General features: G+C 43.7%; 1 protein-coding gene across 1 annotated transcript in view; it reads left to right on the plus strand.

Annotated features, from left to right (window-relative positions):
- SIMC1 (SUMO interacting motifs containing 1) overlaps positions 1-20,039 on the plus strand; it is a 36,954-nt gene extending 16,915 nt beyond the window's left edge. The window contains exons 2-9 of the mRNA XM_054718239.1: positions 1,491-1,723; positions 2,490-2,559; positions 5,035-5,189; positions 10,963-11,115; positions 12,936-13,064; positions 15,647-15,803; positions 15,941-16,025; positions 19,213-20,039. Coding sequence (XP_054574214.1) covers positions 1,491-1,723; positions 2,490-2,559; positions 5,035-5,189; positions 10,963-11,115; positions 12,936-13,064; positions 15,647-15,803; positions 15,941-16,025; positions 19,213-19,511 — 1,281 coding nt within the window. The 3' untranslated portion in view covers positions 19,512-20,039. The remainder of the gene's footprint in view (positions 1-1,490; positions 1,724-2,489; positions 2,560-5,034; positions 5,190-10,962; positions 11,116-12,935; positions 13,065-15,646; positions 15,804-15,940; positions 16,026-19,212) is intronic.
- Positions 20,040-20,068: the final 29 nt, after the last annotated feature.

Below are 20,068 nucleotides of genomic sequence, written 5' to 3' on the forward strand. Positions count from 1 at the left end.
GGAATCTGGAGAAGGGGCTGTGCGTAGATTAAATAAGAGTCCAGAGACGAAACATAATTTTGAAAGGCATTTGGGGGAGGCAGAGGAGCCTAGCTGAAGAAACCAAGTTCTCCTTGTCTCAGGACCCCTTGCTTTTTATTAACACAAATTGTCCTAAGGCGAGGTAGATATACACTTCAAAGGGTAGGGTTTCTACAGAAGCATTGTCAGAATGGGGAATTGCCTTTGGCTGTTCAGGTGTTTGGCCAACAGGAGGCAATAATATGTAGATTAAGATGCCCAGAGCTGTCTGACAGCAAACATTCAATTTAATGCATCCTTTTCAGGTTTGGGGAAATGCCTTCAGCCATTCCCAACAGGCGATAACATATGTGACTCAGCCCTTGGGTTGATGGAACTTGGGTGAGTCCCCAAGTTCCATCAACCTTTCGATGAAACCCTTGCAATTATGACATGCTGGAATTGGCTTCTGGCAATGTATGACAAATGCTTACTTTCTAAATCTCAGGGTTTTTTAATCTATAAAGTAGGAATATGTACTTCTTTTTAAAAATATACATTTTTATTGATTTCAGAGAGGAAGTGGGAGAGAGAGAGATAGAAACATCAATGATGAGAGAGAATCACTGATCAGCTGCCTCTTGTATGCCCCCTTCTGGGGATTGAGCCCACATTCTGGGCATGTGCCTTTGACCAGAATTGAACCCGGACCCTTCATTCCGCAGGCCAATGCTCAATCCATTGAGTCAAATTGGCCAGGGCAATAATATGTATTTCTTAAGGTTGTTGTGAGAAGTGAGGATAAGTTCAATGTACAAAAATTGTTTTATAATTAATGCTATTATTCCTATATCAAGTTTCTTAACGTTTGTTTTTCTTCTGGTTATGAAAGTAATATATGTCCATTATGGAAAAATTGAAAATACAAAAGAGCATATAGAGAAAAAAAATCACCTATAATTCCACTACCCAGATAATAGAAACCACTTTTCACATTTTTCTCTCCCAGACTTTATATATATACTTTTTTGGGCGAGAAAGCAACTTAATATTTACTAGCAACTCAAAAAGAGAGAGAGAGGGAACAAAATGGGATCTTTGCCTAACAGTAAAACATAATTTAAAATATATTTCTTCCTCTACTTCAGTACCTGATAAATTATTATAACTACCCCTAAGTATCTTATCACCCTCACCCCAAAATCAGCTTAGGCTAGCTCTTGACTCTTTTGTGCTTTTCTTTCTATGCTATGTTTTAACACAGATGAAGTCATGTTATATGTAGAATACTGAATTCTTATTTTTTAATTTAATATAAGCATTTTCCCATGTCATTGAACATTTTTAGATAAGCCCTTCCAGTCTCTTTTTTAAAGAATTATGAATATTTCAAATGCATGGACAACTTTGCTGTCTTCAACCTGTTCCAGAACTTCTTGCTTTTAAGTCTGTAGAAACCCATCCTAATTTAGTTCTCTTTGTCTCTACAGAACAGGGGTCAAAAATTAGAACCCATCCCCCATCGAAGACTAAGAATGGTAACAAGCACCATTGAAGAAAATTTCCCCCTGGGGACGGTGCAGTTTTTGATGGACTTTGTGTCACCCCAGCATTACCCACCCAGAGAAATTGTGGCTCACATCATCCAGAAAATCCTGCTCAGTGGCTCTGAGACCGTGGATGTCCTGAAGGAGGCCTACATGCTCCTCATGAAAATTCAACAGTATGAACCTTCGATGTGGGCAAACCTTGTAGGGAGCCTGGACTGGGCATCGCTTTCCCTTGCCGAGGCTCTATTCAGCTAGCCATTAGAGAGGGTGACTTAGTTATTTGGATTACTAGTTGACATACTAGTGTTGTCTGGATTACTAATTGACAGGAAAGCCAAACCAAACTGGCCGTCACAGATAGTAAAAGAGAATGTAATGATGCATGTTACGAGAAACCTAGGAATAAAATGACTTGATTCAGTTCAAAACCAGTTACAAGGACTCGTTTTCAGCTCTGCTTGGCTTCTGTCCGCGGGCTTCACGTGGCCGCCTTCTCAGCCTCTAGCTTTCCTGACACTCTGAGTGGGAGAGCGAGTCGGCTTCCTTTATAAGCACACAGAGTTCTGAAAATGAGTCTTTGGTCTGTACTTGGCATAACCTAAGACACGAGCCCATCTGTGAGACAATCACTGCGAACTGAGGGGTAGAATATAACTGGTTTCAAGGCTTCATTCCAGGGTCCTGGTGGTAAGGCCAGTGGGCTAACAAAGGTTGATTTCCTCAAGGCAAAATTGGGTCACTAATTCCTTCCAAAAGGGAAATGGATACTGGGTGGCAAAGAAAGAAAAAGACATCCTACCTTCAGGTGACATGGTATTGTATCGAAGGGGGGTGGGCAGAGGACTCAGGATAAGAGGGGGCTCTGGCTTCTATCACCTAGATCCCAGCCCTTCCCACTAGGCTCTCCAGAACGCTAACCGCATGCCCCTTGACTTTCAGGCTCCACCCAGCTAATGCCAAGACAGTGGAGTGGGACTGGAAGCTGCTCACGTACGTCATGGAGGAAGAGGTAACGGGACAGTTATGAGGGTGTATCTTCTGCAGAGGAAATTTTCCCTAAAAACAAAAGTAACAACAAATCTGATAGTCAAGTCTTTGCCATTATTTCCTTTATATTCTCATCCCCATCAGATAATTCCCACTGAAATGGTATGTGCTGTCTTCTCATTCAAGATTGAGGACATTCACTTATCCCTCTCTTTCTTGAGCTCCCCTGAGAAATAATCGTAAATGAGTAGGGAAAATTGTAAATCCATGGCAATGAAAATAAGAAGGAAGATCTAGAGGAAATGTAAGAGTGATGATGGATGAAGCTAGGCAGAGAAACCGGAGGCCAGAGGCCATGTGGGAAGGGCTGCAGCCAAAGAGGGAGAAAACCTGCCCAAGGACATGTATGCGTGGCCAGTGGACACAGACCACAGTGTGGGGAGGGCCAGAGGGAGGAGGGGGGGTCTGGGTGGAGGAAGGCAAACGGAGAAATCCGGGACATGTGTAATGTCAACAATGAAAAATAATACTACTACTAATAATAAATAAAATGGTTATGGTGATGGTTGCAGAACTTGATATATTATAACAAATCATTTGTTATACATTTAAAATGGATGAATTTTATGGTTTGTCAACAAAGTTGTTTTTAAAAATATCAAAAAAAAATCAATTTGGAAAAGAAGAGTATTCTCAAAATTCAACACTATTCTTGAGGAGGTGAAAGAACTAAACTGATAATGTCAAGCAATGTAGAAAGGATATAAAAGAAGCTTTAAGAAAATAAAAAATCTTCACCAGAAAGAAATTATTTTCTTCGTATAATGTGTGGATCTCCAGTGTAGTAAATAATTTTAACATGGTGCTTGCACTGTGAACACTATTTATTTTTTATTTTTTATTTTTTAAAAATATACTTTATTGATTTTTTTACAGAGAGGAAGAGAGAGGGATAGAGAGTTAGAAACATCGATGAGAGAGAAACATCGATTAGCTGCCTCTTGCACACTCCCTACTGGGGATATGCCTGCAACCAAGGTACGTGCCCTTGACCGGAATCGAACCTGGGACGCTTGAGTCCGCAGGCCGACGCTCTATCCACTGAGCCAAACCAGTTTCGGCTGTGAACACTATTTAGTTATCATGTTTAAAATCAATTTTATACAAAGCATGGAAGACAATTTTATTAACTTTGACAGTGGAAATAGAAAAGTATAGAAGATAAAGGATGGGAAATGGAAAGAGATAGCATCTCTGAGAATAGTAGGGCTATTACAGTATCCTTATCTTACAGCGTGGAGAGACAGAATATATTATTTGTAGATGTTGGAACATAAATTGAGGTAGTTATTTTAGGAAGAGAAGTGGGATGTGGCATAAATGAGATAAATCCTCATCTAGCATAGCAGAAACCAATAGGTAATGTCTAAAGCTGATAAACAAAAAAATAGTGTGATAAGAGCGTTTTTTTAGAGATCTTTAGGGTAACCTACAGAAGAGTTCAAAGCTCTTCCCTGCGGGGCGCTGGAGGGACAAGTGGCTGTAGAGAGGTGTCACTGGAAGACTCTTCATAAATCTAGCACAAGTCCTTGAGTTTTTCGAAAGTATTTATGTCAATAAAGATTAGAGAAAATACACATTTAGAAGACAAACATATCCCATCCCCACATCCTCCAAAAAAAGAAAGAAAGAAATGGTAGATACTTAGAATGGCCATTCTTCTTCCTGTTGACCAAGAGTTCAGTTTCTAGAAAACATGCCTGCCCTGCGGTGTTTGAAAAGTCCCCACAGAGGCCAAAAGTGGTTGGGTGCCCTCTCATTCTCTGAGGTTTCACAGCCTGAGTTCCCGGGCCTGGATCCCAGCACCTGTCTCCCCGGAAAGGGAAACTGCTGACTGCGTGCCCGCCTGCCGAGGGACAGGCTGTACACTGGCTTTGGTTAGAATGACCACCACAGAGATCACAGGACACTGAGACTCAGAGGCCTACGTTCGATAAGAGGATCAAACACACAAAAAGCCGTAAATGAGGTCTGTGTGCCACCAAAGCGCATGCTCTCCACCTGCGCCGGTGGGCTTCCTCAGGGAGGGTCTCTTCGCCTGTAACAGAAAGCCCCCCGCAGAACGGCTTACACAGTAAGGCTGCCCATCAGCTCACACTGCAGAAGGTCAGCCGCGGGGGGTGTCATGGTTGCTTGAGCCAGCAGTTCAGCAGAGCTCTTTGGGAGCCGGCTCCTGCCTCTGTTCTGAGAGCCACAGTTAAGGGTTTATTCTGAAACTGATAGACTTAGTGAGAGACTCCCTTCCCATGGCCGTCTCTTATCATCGGAAAGAGCTCCAGGAATGCCGTTTCCCTCTTTTGTACTGGCCTCGTCGGCCTGCTCTCTCCCTTCCAGTACAGGCACACTGTGGACTCGTGGCCTTCCTTGGGACTAAGTCTTGAGAGCCCCGTGCTCACTGTCACCCAGGAGATGCAGTACTTCCCATTTCTCCCCACAGGGACAGCATCTGCCCGGGCGCGTCCTTTTCCTGCGTTACGTGGTGCAGACCCTGGAGGATGACTTCCAGCACACCCTGAGGAAGCAGCGACAGCACCTGCAGCAGTCCATCGCCAACACGGTGCTGTCCTGCGACAAGCAGCCCCACAATGTCAGGTGACCAGCCCGCCGAGCACTGGGACTGGCGAGAGGCAGGGGTGTAGGTCGACCAGAGAACATCAGATGGGGAGACACTTTAGAGTGGGATGCTGTGACAGGGATGGTTACTGAAACTATAGACAGCCCTAAGACAACTTCTCTCTGTGCCAAGAGTATGCTGGGCACCAGAGCTTGTGTGTTTCTCTCAAGGCCATCAGACTTCCTTTGGTCTATTTCACTATTGTCCACACAACCTCAGGAGATCTAAGAGAAACCCCAACTTCTGGTAAGTGGAGAATCCTCAGAGAGCACAGGATAGCGTAGTTGGGTTTTAAATTAAAAAACAGCAGTTTGAATGAGAGCAGTTCTGCCAACCATTCTGCGGTGCGAGTGCAGGCACTGGATGGAGAGGCACCGGGAGACACGATCCCACTCTAGCCAATGGTGCCACTTTCATCCCCACCTCTCCTGTGGGAACCTCTCACTATACAGAGTGATTCTTGGGTTTAAAAATAGGCATTTGTGGCCTCAAAATGCAAACTAGGTCCTCCGTTTGTGCTTTATCGGTGAAAAAAGCCATCTGTTCCAGATGGGAAAACTAGCTGTCTTTGATTCAATAAGAGATGGATATGAGATTAAGGTTGTGGCTACATGGATGAATGCATGTATTTATCAAAACTCATCACACAAAACCTGTATGCCATTTATTGTATATAAATTATTCCTCACAAATAAGGTTTTAAAAGAGAGATGGTAGGAGAAACCAAGATGGTGGCATAGGTAAACACCTAAACTGCTGCCTTGCACAACAATTTCAAAACTACAACTAAAAGACAAAACGGACATCATCCAGAACCACAGGAAGGCTGGCTGAGTGAAAATTCTACAACTAGAAGTAAAGAGAAAAGCACACTGAGACTCAGAGGAGCTGCAGGAGGCAGAGGTACCGAGGCGCGCACACGGAGAGGGCAGGCAACTGAGTACGCAGCTGGCTTTCTCAAGTGGGAGGGAGACAAAAGCTCCCAACTGCACTGAACTTCGGTTCCAGGCGAGACTCTGGGGACCCAGACTCATACGAGGAGAAACTGGACTGTCTGGCAGCGGGCGAAACTCAAGGGTGGCTTTCTCTCAGAAATGCTTGCAGCAATTACCACGGGACACTAAGACACAAGGGCCTATTAGGGCAGGGCTGACGGGAAACTAATGCTGTCTGCTCCGCCCTGAGACTCCACCCCATCCAAGCTGAGCACTGAGGCTTTGGCAAATCTCCCATAAGGGTGTCTCCAGCACAGAAGTTCTCCCAGCGTAGACACAGCTGATCCTCACAGCCAATTGTCCTGGAGGTCAATTCCTCCCAGTGATACCAACAACAATCAAGACTTAACTACAACAAGACTGTGCACACAGCCCACAAAGGGGTGCACCAAGAGTGTCCACCTCAGGTAACTGGGGAGGCTGAGCCACTGGGCCCTATAGGACACCTCGCACACAAAGCCACTCTATCAACTCAGGGAAGCAGCCAAAATGCGGAGACAAAGAAACAGGTCACAAATGAAAGAAATGGAGGAAAGCAAACAACTGGATATAGAGTTCAAAACCACGGTTATAAGGTTTTTCAAGAATTTCCTAGAAAAGGCTGATAAGTTTAGCGAGACCCTCGAGGATATGAAAAAGGATCAACTAGAAATTAAGCATACACTGACTGAAATAAAAATATTAAACAGAGATTGAAAAGCAGACTAGAGGATCGCAAAAATCAAGTAAAAAGATTTGAAATACAAAGAAATAAAAAACACCCAACCGGAAAAGCAAAAAGAAAAAGGAATCCAAAAATATGAAGATAGTGTAAGGAGCCTCTGGGACAACTTCAAGCTTACCAACATCAGAATTATGGGGGTGCCAGAAAAAGAGAGACATAAAGATACTGAAAACCTATTTGAAGAAATAATGACCGAAAACTTCCCCCACCTGGTGAAAGAAATAGACTTACGAGTCCAGGAAGCGCAAAAAAACCCAAACAAGAGGACCACACCAAGACACATCATAATTAAAATGCCAATAGCAAAAGACAAAGAGAGAATATTAAAAGCAGCAAGAGAAAAACAGTTAGTTACCTACAAGGGAGCACCCATACGACTGTCAGCTGATTTCTCAACAGAAACTATGTAGGCCAGATGGGAGTGGCAAGAAATATTCAAAGTGATGAATAGCAAGAACCTACAACCAAGATTACTCTACCCAGCAAAGCTATCATTCAGAATTGGAGGTCAGATAAAGAGCTTCACAGATAAGAAAAAGCTAAAGGAGTTCATCACCACCAAACCAGTATTATAGGAAATGCTGAAAGGTATTCTTTAAGAAGAGGAAGAAGAAGAAAAAGGTAAAGATAAAAATTATGAACAACAAATACATACCTATCAACAAGTGAATCTAAAAATCAAGTGAATAAAAAATCTGATGAACAGAATAAACTGGTGAATATAATAGAATCAGAGGCATAGAAAGGGAGTGGACTGACAATTCTTGGGGGAAAGGGGTGTGGGGGGTGCGGGAAGAGACTGGACAAAAACCGTACACCTATGGATGAGGACAGTGGGGGGTAAGGGCAGAGGGTGGGGTGGTAACCGGGTGGAAGGGAGCTATGGGGGAAAAAGAGGAACAATTGTAATAATCTGAACAATAAAGATTTATTAAATTAAAAATAAATAAATAAAAATAAAATAAGAGATGTTAAGTCAGTCTCCATATGACCCCTTTGTAGGGGATTTTCTTTTCTAACTGTGCCTACAAAGGGTAAATTAGTTCTACAAGCGTTAGAAATACACTAGTCCCCGGTCCCTTTGCCTGCATTTTCCTTTCACACTGTGGTAACTACTTTCAACTCTTTCATTTAAGTGATTCTTTGGATATTTACGTCTGTGTGGCTAAATAACCTGCTGTGTTGCTAATTCTTGACTTTTTCATTTCTAGCTATTATCTATTTCCCACATGAAAGATGAGGAGTTAGCTCTTTTTGCTCCCTACCTCCTTCCTCCCATACACACATTTCCCAGCCCCCATACCATTAATACGGTTACATCATAATTTTGTGTAGGTCAGCATTCGATGTTTCTATTACTATGGCTGTGTAGCTAGTCAGAGTTGAGTCAGGTACTAAACTATGATGCCTTTGTGTTTTCCTTTGAGTTGATAATTGCCTTAGTTTTAGTTTCCTTGTATTCTTTGTGCATATTGGAAATCAATCCCAAATTCTCTACTGTTTGGTCTGAACCTCCCCTCAGATGTTTATTTGCACTGGCTAATCTTACCAGTTTCTTCTCGAATATCTATGGTGAAACATTTTGGCCTTCAATCTGGATTGGTTGTCCTCATTGCCAATCCTTGTTGTAAATGTGAGAATTCCCTCTGCCCGGACTCTTGTTCATTTGCTCTACTTCTTCTCCTTCTTGGTTCACTCCCTTCTTTTGATGGACCAGTCACCAGTAGAATCTTAGAAAGGTATATGGGAATAAAATTTTTGAAATCTTATATGTCTGAAATTATCTTCTCACAAACTGATTCATACCTGAGTGTAGACAGTTAGATTAGAAATAACTTTCTACAGAATGTTGAAGGAAATCTTCCATTGTCTTCTAGCTTCCAGAATCACTGTTAAGAAGAAGTTATAAGCTACTTTGATTACTTACTTTTTTATGTGCCCTGGTTTTTATCTCTGGAAGTTTATAGAATCTTCTTTTTCTCCAGTATGCTTCTTATAGGTCTATATTCATTCATTGTGTGGGCTGTTAAAATCTCAAAACGTGTCCTTCATGCCTGGAAAACAGTTTTCCATTTCTAAGAGTTCTTTTATTTATTTCTCTAAATGTTCCTTTTAAAAATAATATTCTGCTGTCTTCTTTCATGAATCCATATTTTCTCATATATTTGATGATGCTAATGATAGCTTTCGTTTTTGTTTATTCTTTGCATAAATGTCTGTTTTTTCCAGGTTGCTCTTTTGAGGGCAGGAGAGGGATTGTTTGGGCTATTTTGGTCTTCAGCTCTCATGTTAGAATATTTCCATAGATGTCTGGTAAACCTTTGTAGTCTATCCCTATTCAAGGGTGACAGACTCAAAAGCTGACGGGAGCTCTGAGTACATGGGAGGACTTGTCATTTCTGACTTTCCCTGCAGGTGGAACTGGCTGCCCATTTCTTAGACAACACCTTGTCCATGTCTTTAGGTCTTTCTTCTTGGGCTGGGTGGGTTTTCCATAGAAAACTTCCCGTTTCCTAAATGAAAGATAAAGACTGGGCTGCCAGGGTTGTGGGAGACAGATGCAGGAAGATGGCACGTGTCTGCATTCAGCACGCACATGTCCACTTAGTGCCGGGTTTCTGCTTCACTGCCTTTGCCTCCCGCCTGTGCCTGGTCTTCTAGTCCATAAACCCTGTCTTATCTCCACAGAGGTACTCTATAGCCTTCGGGGTTGGGGAAGTTCTCGAGGGCTAAGATTTTCTTAAACATCTTACAAGTCACAATACTTATTTAATTTACCCCTTCCACCCTCACTTCAGAGAAACTGTGTACTGCCATTTGCAAAGCTTATTGAAAAATTTTTTTTCACTTTTTGTGTAAGTAGTATGAAATAGGATTGCTCTTATCTACTGCTGGCTTAGAATTCAGCTTTCTCAATTCTGCTAAGTCAGTTAAAATATGTCTCTTTCCCATTTTGATTAAACATTACCCTTAAAACATGACTCACTAGCCTATTTACTTAGTTACTTGGTTACTTTTAATTTTGTAATCAGCATCTCTTATCCACCCCCCAAATCAAAGTCTGGGACCTTGATAATTACCTACTAATAACACGTCCATCCCCATCACCTACTCTTGCTCCTTCCTGTACCCAAAGTAATCGGAATCCAGAATGTTCATCATTCCCTTTCCTTTCTATGTAGTTTTATTGCTTCTGCATGTGTCCTATAAAGTATATATTTATATTTTTAGCTATATATAAAAGGATATCATGCTATATGTAATCTATTATATTAAAAAGTATTTTATTTTTCACTTAATATTACAGAAAACTAAGATTTGTCCATATTGTTACCTAACACTATAGCTTATCCATTTTCACTACTATATAATATTCTGTTTTGTGAATATACTTCATTTTCCTTCCGTTTTTCATGATTGTGTTTTCACCTCTTTTTTCTCATTCCTTGTAGATTTTTAAAAATTATTTACTGTAGTATTTATTAGTGGGATTTTTGAAAGATACAAAATTAGATGTGTGTATTCAATCCACCATTTCTGCCTAGGTTACCTAAGTGATCATCAAAAGGAATTGTGATGGTATAAGACATTTTTGCCTTGCTGACCTTCAGAGTCTCTACCCCGTGTAAAACATGACTCTCCTGTACATACTGTAAGCCCAGAGTATTAGCATTAACAGAGGACACCTAATAAGTGACAGCCAGCAGGGACTTCTGTGGTCCTTCACTTCAGCTCCCCGCCTAGTCAAGGGATGTTTCTGGTCAGGAAGCCACAAGTAGTGCTCTTTGACCTTGGAGGTACCTTCCAGTGATGCCAACTCAGAGTAAATGTTGGTATCCTAGTTACTTGTATATCCCTGCTGCACTCAATGTGTGGTTTCCAGTAGACTTTTGTACATTGAAAATAGCATAAGGGCCTTCTGTTGCCATTGGGGAAACCTAGGGGGTTAGGAGCCCAGGTTGAGGCTGCAGTTCGGAGCACCATACAATCAGACAAAAGTTTAAACTTTTTCTTATCTTTTTTCCCTTGCAGAGATGTGATCAAGTGGTTGGTTAAAGCGGTGACCGAAGGCGGATTAACTCAGCCCCCAAATGGGAGTCATACCTGTTCGGGAACAGGCACCATGAAGGCCAGCAGCAGCCACGCTTCTCCCCAGCCTGCTCTGACGAAGAACACCACTCAGGTGTAAGGGCAGAAGCCGCCTTTGCTGGGGCTGCTGGGATTGACTGTGTAGAAACAGCCCCACTCCCTAAGAGCAGTTCCCCCAAGTTAACCAGCCCTAAAACAAAATGGTTCTTACTAAAGACTACCTTGTTTGACCAGAGGCTAAATTTCTAATTCCAAAGGTAGAACAACCGCAGATGCTTCCCCCTAGATGGATAGGACTCCACTAAGTGAACGCAGATTTATAAACCGAAGTGAAACAAAACACGAGGACACAGCCCTCCCCTTCCTGGACACCAAGAGACAGTGCAGTTACAGCTGCGCATCCCTCCGCCTCACTGACAGAAGAGAAGGGGTGGGTAGTGGGCGCTCGGCAGCCTCTAGTCCTCAAGGATCTGCGTCCCTCTCCTCCAGTCCTGGGCGGAGTCTGGCCGTCCAACCTGCCGGTTCTGCCAGCTTATAACAGCAGTGGTTCAGACCAGGCCGGTCCCAGGAGCTCAGACAGCACCGGAAAGAGATGCCTGGATTCTTTTATGGGGTTGAGAGTGGTCTTGGTATTTTTTGAGAGATGCCAAGATTTTAGCGGCTGGAGCCGCCCTTATACAAGTAACCCTCCATCCTGTGTCAATCATATTGTGAGAAATCAGTCACACTCGGCATTTCAAACACACTATGTTCCAATCTAGTTGCACGGATTTTCGTATAAGGCCGATGGGTTTTGACTAACTTAGGAGACAATCTTGTGTCAAAATGGAGAATGTCTTGGAGCAAAAAAGCATTTACTTGGGCAGCCCTGAAGTAGTGTTACCCCAGAACCCCAGTTTACAGATCCAAGAGAGGCCGACACAGTTCCTTTAAGGGAAGCTAATCTCAAATAATAGTAACAAGAAATTTATTTTAAGTGAATATTAATAGAAATAAAAGTCAATTTACTATGATCTTACCAGTAACAATAGGCACTACCGTTTACCATTCATGGCTGCCCAGCTGCCCAATGTCCCTCAGAGCACTCACCACTTTCTGAACTAGGCCCTGTCAGTCATTTGTCAACAGGTGGACAGCTTGTTACTGCAGGCCCAGAATCTGAGGCCCATGTCTCTGGTCCACCTATTGTGTCACCGCCTACAGGTTTTCCGCCTACAGCCCTCTCTTCCAGCACAATAATAATGCACGTTAGAAAAGGTGGGCTTCGGCCTCGCTCACCTTTCTGAGAGGTTGTCCAGATTCCTTCTGCCACATTAGCCTGGTGGGGTCTCATGGGAGAGGGCCACGTCCCACCAGTTGAGGTTCTGAGAATGAACTGAGCAAAAGATGAGTGTAAAGGAACCAGGAATAGGAGAAAACTATAAGATAAATATCTACAGGGGTGGGCAAAGTAGGTTTGCAGTTGGAAAAAGACAGAATACAATAATTAATAAATAATACAAGAATAAGCTCTGCATTTCACAACTGTAAGCCTACTTTTTCCCACCTCTGTATTTCCCCACTTTATCAGAGATTCAAATACTTGGTAGCAGTTTCTTCATCTGCACAGCACAAGTTACAGGTTAGATGATCCTCAAAGTACTCTAGATCCTTATGATTGTATGTTTCTATCTTTGAATTTAAAAGCAGCTTGCCTTTGCAGCTCAACCCCAGGTTCTGAGAGGTTCAGATAGTATGGTCTGGCAGAAGGGACTCAGGTAGGTGAAACTGCGGAACAAAAGCATGCTGGTGGCTTGAGTAGTTCTCCCTGACCTCTGTGTGCTTTATGAGACCTTGTAGAACGCTGGTGGGACCTCCTCCCTGCCAGCAGGTGGCTCCTCCCGGCCTCCTGCTCACCGTGTCTGTTCTGGACTCAGGATTGTGTGCCAGCTGCAGAGGATGCTGTCCATAGCCGTGGAGGTGGACAGGACCCCCACCTGCAGCTCCAATAAAATTGCCGAGATGATGTTTGGGTTTGTGCTGGACATTCCGGAGAGGAGTCAGAGGTGAGTCTTAGTTCTGTTTTTCTTTTTTATTCCTGGAACATAATTTTGAAAGAAAATTCCTAACAGTAGTTAAATTGGGGGGGGGGGGGGGTAGTTCCTGTTTCTATAACCTGTAAACGAAGACAGTTTTTGTTTGTTTGTTTTTTAAATATATTTTATTGATTTTTTTACACAGAGGAAGGGAGAGTAACATCGATCAGCTGCCTCCTGCACACCCTCTACTGGGGATGTGCCTGAACCAAGGTACATGCCCTTGACCGGAACCGAACCTGGGACCCTTCAGTCCACAGGCCAAGGCTCTATCCACTGAGCCAAACCGGTTAGGGCAAGAAGACAGTTTTCAATGAATTCTTATTATTTGCAACTGAGTCATAATTTTTTGGGGAAAGTCGGGATACCTTAAATGGAGCCTAAACTTTCCTACTTTACCCATTAGCTAACAATCTTACTCCTCCTTCAAGGTTCGCCTGCTAAGCACAGCCTTCTTCCCTGACCCTCAGCCATAGAGCCTGGCATAAATGTCCATGGGCGGCTTGCGAGGCGAGTGAAGCAGGCATGTCCAATATCAGAGATGACCAAGAATGAACAGGGCTGCACCTGTAGAATGAGCCCAGGGAGGAAGACTGGGGAACCAGTTTCTCTAACAGGAATTAATAAAGCTTTCCACTAGGAAGGGATAAAGAAAGAGAGTTCTTGGCCAGAACTAAGGATTCTTTCTTTGAACCAGCAATTTCAGAATCCAGAGGAAGACAAGTAAACCGGAACGAATATGAATTCGTGAACACTTGCTGGTACGGGAAGTAACTATGGGAGAGCATTGTACATGGTGACCCTTGGAGAAATTATCTCCCTCAGCTCTCTGCTTTTCACCCCAACCCCGATGCTCCCAGATGGCAGCCAAGAGTATTCTTCCACAGCTCTGGTTCCTCCATTAGAAGAAAATGTCCTACCAAATATTAGTCATAAGGATTTAATGAAAACACCCTGCTAAGATTAAGACAGGCGTTTATTGGGTCCCTGCAGTGTGCCAGTCATTGTCACATTCTCATATTTTCATGAAACGAAAAAATGAGAAAAATACTAAATGTAGTGAAATAACTAGTCCAGGGTTACACAGCTGATCAGATTCAGAATCCAAATTTAAACCCAGGACTTCTAAATCCCAGGTTCATTGTTCAAAGGAGGCAGTCTGTGAGAGAGGTCAGAGAGAAGCTGTGCATAAATGCTGTGCTTACTTTACCGCTTCATTTGGGTCCAACTCATACCAGTCATTCATTTAAGCCCAGATTCTGCTGAGAGGTGAGAAGTCTAAGGACTACATAACTATAAACAAATTTAGATTTAATATAGACAAAAATAATTAAAGTAAAACGTGGCCCTACTTTAAACTCTCAGAAGGGGCAAATTGGTACTCACCAAGTTATACTAAAAATCCTTTATCTTAATGTTCCTTGCTGAGAAACAGTATCTAGCACACTGTGAACATCCAGAAATACTATTCTCAGTATTAATTCTCTTAGTCACAGTATGAAGTAATTCTTCTTAATGTCCTAACTCGGTCTTCTCCAAGTACCAGGGCTCTCCCGCTTCCAGCAGTTGTTAGTTCATGAACAAATCTGTGTCTGCCTGTCCACGGCTTAGTGAGTGTGTAGGCCTCCACCGGGTTCTGTGTCTGCCTGTCCACGGCTTAGTGAGTGTGTAGGCCTCCACCGGGTTCTGTGTCTGCCTGTCCACGGCTTAGTGAGTGTGTAGGCCTCCACTGGGTCTGTGTCTGCCTGTCCACAGCTTAGTGAGTGTGTAGGCCTCCATCGAGTTCTGTGTCTGCCTGTCCACGGCCTAGTGAGTGTGTAGGCCTCCCCCGGGTTCTGTGTCTGCCTGTCCACGGCTTAGTGAGTGTGTAGGCCTCCCCCGGGTTCTGTGTCTGCCTGTCCACGGCTTAGTGAGTGTGTATGCCTCCACCGGGTTCTGTGTCTGCCTGTCCACGGCTTAGTGAGTGTGTAGGCCTCCACCGGGTTCTGTGTCTGCCTGTCCACGGCTTAGTGAGTGTGTAGGCCTCCGTTGGGTCTGTGTCTGCCTGTCCACGGCTTAGTGAGTGTGTAGGCCTCCATCGGGTCTGTGTCTGCCTGTCCACGGCTTAGTGAGTGTGTAGGCCTCCATGGGGTTCTGTGTCTGCCTGTCCACGGCTTAGTGAGTGTGTAGGCCTCCATCGGGTCTGTGTCTGCCTGTCCACGGCTTAGTGAGTGTGTAGGCCTCCATCGGGTCTGTGTCTGCCTGTCCACGGCTTAGTGAGTGTGTAGGCCTCCATCGGGTCTGTGTCTGCCTGTCCACGGCTTAGTGAGTGTGTAGGCCTCCATTGGTCTGTGTCTGCCTGTCCACGGCTTAGTGAGTTGTAGGCCTCCTTCGGGTTCTGTGTCTGCCTGTCCACGGGCCTGGTGAGTGTGTAGGCCTCCATCATGTAGTGTGTAGGTTCTTTCATAGCGGCCTGTTTCAGGGCAAATGTTAGAGCATCGAGGGGGAATTGTGGAATGTTCCTGGAAATAAGAGCCGTGCCAGTGAGCTCCCTCTTCACCTTCTCTGTGCAGAGAGATGTTCTTTACCACCATGGAAAGCCACCTTCTGCGCTGCAAAGTATTGGAGATCATATTCCTGCACAGCTGCGAGACGCCCACCCGCCTGCCCCTGTCCCTGGCCCAGGCCCTCTACTTCCTGAACCATTCCACGTCGCTGCTCAAGTGTCAGGTACCTGCCTCCCTGCATCAGTTCAGGCCAGGACTCCTTCCCCAACCCTTGAGCATCACGTCCAAGTGACTAGGACACTGCATGAAGCCTTTAGCTGAGGGAGGTGGTTATTAGCAGTGCCCTTCCTGTCTCCTCAGTCGGACAAAACCCAGTGGCAGACGTGGGATGAGCTGGTCGAGCACCTGCAGTTTCTGTTATCCAGCTATCAACATGTTCTCAGAGGTAAGGAGCGCTTGCGCACAAGATGGTGCGGGAGTCTCACGGGGACAGGATGATGCGTTAAAGTTACGTGGGGGTTCCAGGCAGTCAGCACTGTTCCTTGGATGTACCTGTGAGGAGCAGGGAGGGACAGCTGGAATCCCTGCTGAGGAACAGAAGAACCCGCCTGTTTTCGTGATGGTACGTACACAACACATCGGTCCTCTCCAGTATTAGGAGTAAGCAAGAGTCATCAACACAGAGAGTGCTCAGTGAGTTCCTGACTAGCTCTGCCAACTGGCCCAGCCCATCACTGCCCTGTCTTTGCTGACTGACTACGGACATTATAAACATCCGTCAGTATGAGGCAAACACAGCGCGCATCAGTGGAAGGTAAAAGTGTACATCCTACAAAAGATGGAAGGCATCCTAAGGTCTGTCAGAGCGGCTCTGCTCAAATCCCAGGCAACGCTGAGAAAGAGCTGCTTCAAATGAGAATGATTGATTAGCCAAGGATGATTGGGGCCCTGGGAAAAGTGATGTCATTATTAATGACAAAAGGAAAGATAACAGCTTCAGAAGAAAACTGGCATTCCTCTTGAGGTGATGCCCGAGGACACCTCAGCCTTCTATATGTAATATTCTTGCCAAAAGTCCATGACCTAATCACAAGGAAGATCAGACAAACCCATTTTGTGGGATTTCACAGAACAACTGGCCTGTACTCCTCAAAAGTGCCCCTTTCTTCAAAACAAAGGAGGACCGAGAAACTGCTCCATTTTAAAAAGGAACTAAAGAAGCTAGGAAGTACATTATTGGGACAATTGATGATATTTAAACAGATTACAGAATTGCATTAATATTAAATTTCCTATTTTTGATAATTATCCTGGCCTATGAAAGTAAATGTGTTCTTTTAAAAATATATATATTTTAATATTGTTTTTTTACAGAGAGGAAGGGAGAGGGATAGAGTTAGAAACATCGACGAGAGAGAAGTTGCCTTCTGCACACCCCCTACTGGGGATGTACCCGCAACCAAGTACATGCCCTTGACCGGAATCGAACCTGGGACCTTTCAGTCTGCAGGCCAACACTCTATCCACTGAGCCAAACCGGTCAGGGCAAAAGTAAATGTTCTTGATCTTAGGAGATCTATACTGAAGTATTGAGGGATAGAAAGAAGGGCAGTATCTTATTCTCAAACAATAGGAAAAGCGTGTATGTAAAATTTATCTGCATGATCCTGTTGAGGTTGATTTTAGCTCAGTAGAGGCACTTGGGAAGGTAAGAAAGTCCTAGAACTGAGGTGGATGTTGTAGACAGAGAAAAAAAGGCTCTGGATTTAAGACAGAAGAGCAGGGTTTAAATCCAACCCCAGCACTTACTCTGCGCTGTGCAGCTAACTTGTCTCTAGACCTGTTTCTCCTGCAGAATGGGGTCGGTAATCTTTAACCTGCCAATGCTGCTTGCAAGTGGGTGTGAGGACCAAGTGGGCATGGCTCAGGCACTGAGCGTGGACCTGGGTCTGCCTGTTTGCCTAACCAGGGGGAAGCTACAAGGGTCTTCTCTCTTTCAAGTTCTTGTAACTAAACAGAGTGCATCGTCAAGGCCACAGCATATGCTTTCGTAGCTGGGGCATTTTTAACACTCAAAGAACGGCACCTGTCCTACTCAGAACAAAGCCCCAAAGGCAAATTCCATGGGTACTTGGCCTCACTGAGCTTTATGTAACTATTTCTTTTGGAGATCTAGCAGAAAGTTTAATATTAAAGCAGTTTGTTTTTGTTTAAAGTTCACCTTTAAAACATCTTGTTCATTTCTGTTTTGCTTCCCAGGAAATAGACCTGTGTCATGGGCAATAGTGACTTAACATAGACATGGATTCTGATTTAATTACAGAATATTCTTATGCTTCAAGTAAGGGCAAAGGAGGCCTCAGATCAGCATACAGGGATGGCAAAAGTAGGCTTACAGTTGTAATACAAATAAAGAATACAATAATTAATAAATAATACAAATATAAACTCCCAGGTACTCACAAATGTAAGCCTACTTTTCCCACCCCGTACTGAATAAACGGGCTGATGCAATGCTCCTTTATCGCTGACATCCTCTCCAGCTTCCGTGGAGACCAAGTAGTTTGAAACAGTGTCCTACCCCGAATGGCACCCTGAAATGGTCAGTGTTCTGGTCAGTGAGGGCTCCCTAGTCATCTCTGCCTCTTCACACGGTCTGAGGACATTTGGAGCTCAGCCTGTTGTCAAAGGTGGGGGAGGAAGGGGAGAGGTTGAAAAGCCTCTTAACATGGAGAGAGGAAGCAAGACAAGCAAATTCACATACACTAGCTTATATCATCCAATGACCTTGCAAAGTCATTGACCTTTTACAGATGGGGACACAAAGACAGAGAAAAAAGTGAAGGCAGAGCCAGGACTCAAACTCAGGGCCGTTGCCAAAGTCTGTGCAGGGCAAACACTGGAAGGAATTTACTTTTCTGTGAAATCGCTAAGTGAAATTAGAAAGCGAGAGTCTAAGGAACTTCCAGCCCCCTTTTCTAAACTCCCTATACATGATTAAATTACTTTTGTATAGACCCTTGACCTTGGGGAGAAGTCTATCCTGAAGCTTCACATTTTACAAACATTTCCAGAGGCAGAGCAGCCCAAGACATGGATGCTGGGCTGTCCGTTGAACTCATTCTCTGGCCAAAAGCAACAACACCCACACCCCCGTTTCTGAGCACAAACGTATTTACTCATTGGCCTACCCTACAATGCAGAGGAAATGGTTTCACGTAAACAGTTACTTCAATAAACCAATACCACAATAAACTTACTGAAGACAAGTTCAGTATTCCTTTGCAATTCTTTCATACTTAGGAAAAATCTTCCTGAAGATACTCAAAATTCACTTGAATATTTTTCAAGTGGTTATATTAATCTTAATAGTTTCGTTGTTTAAACCAACAAGGGAAAATTAAAATAGAATAGAATTTGTTTAAAATATGAAAAACTTGAGGACCAGCGAGAACAAGAACAATAAACCTTTGGAAACAGAGTTACCAGTACCCACTTGGCCTTTGACTTGTGTCCCAGTAACTAGTCGACACGTCTTTGCCCAGACCCTGCCTACTAACACTGGACTTCAGTGTCTTAAACCATAAAGGAATAAAAGCAGTTCATTTCAACTGACTTGTTCCCTCTTGCAGAGCATTTACGGAGTTCGGTGATCGATCGAAAAGACTTAATAATCAAAAGGATTAAGCCCAAGCCCCAGCAAGGCGATGACATCACAGTGGTGGACGTGGAGAAGCAGATCGAGGCCTTCCGCGGCCGCCTGGTCCAGATGCTGGGGGAGCCCCTGGTCCCCCAGCTCCAAGACAAAGTGCGCCTGTTGAAGCTCCTGCTCTTCTATGCCGCGGACTTGAACCCCGACGCAGAGCCCTCCCCCGGGCACCGGAGCAGCCCGAGGTCCGGCCACGCCCTGAGCACCAAGAATACCTCTTAACTGTACCGCCAACTACTTGCAAGTTCTCCAAGTATGGAAAGTAGTTCAAGTCTTACAGGACCAAACCTATCTTATTTATCTGTAGGTTAGAGTAACTTTCTAACTCTTTAGTAAATACCTTTTTTAAAATAATCCTATCCGAGCCTATTCTCAAGTATGGCTTAAATAGACAAGGTGTATATATTTTTTGATAAATTATTTATCTATACTTTTTGAAACAGGTACTATATGCACTTACATGTTTAACATTTCCATTCAGGATATGAAAAACATCCTCTGAACAAATCCTAGACATCAAATGTTTCTCAAGGTACTGATGACCTGTTCTGAAAGAGAAAGACAAATGTTTCTCCCCAATGGAACACAAACATCCATATTAGACCTGTTATATTGCCTATGAATTTGATTTTGTGGCAAGTCTATTAAGATATAATGTAACGGGGAAAGGATGGAAAGTTAGAAATAAGAGGATGAGTGTTAACAAAAAATGTTAAAAGGATACAATAAAAAGGCAATGGTTTTTCAAAATACCAAGTTTACCTGCTTACCATGACTGT

Source organism: Eptesicus fuscus, chromosome 6 (assembly GCF_027574615.1).
Source record: "Eptesicus fuscus isolate TK198812 chromosome 6, DD_ASM_mEF_20220401, whole genome shotgun sequence".
In the NCBI taxonomy this organism is placed as follows: Eukaryota; Metazoa; Chordata; class Mammalia; order Chiroptera; family Vespertilionidae; genus Eptesicus; species Eptesicus fuscus.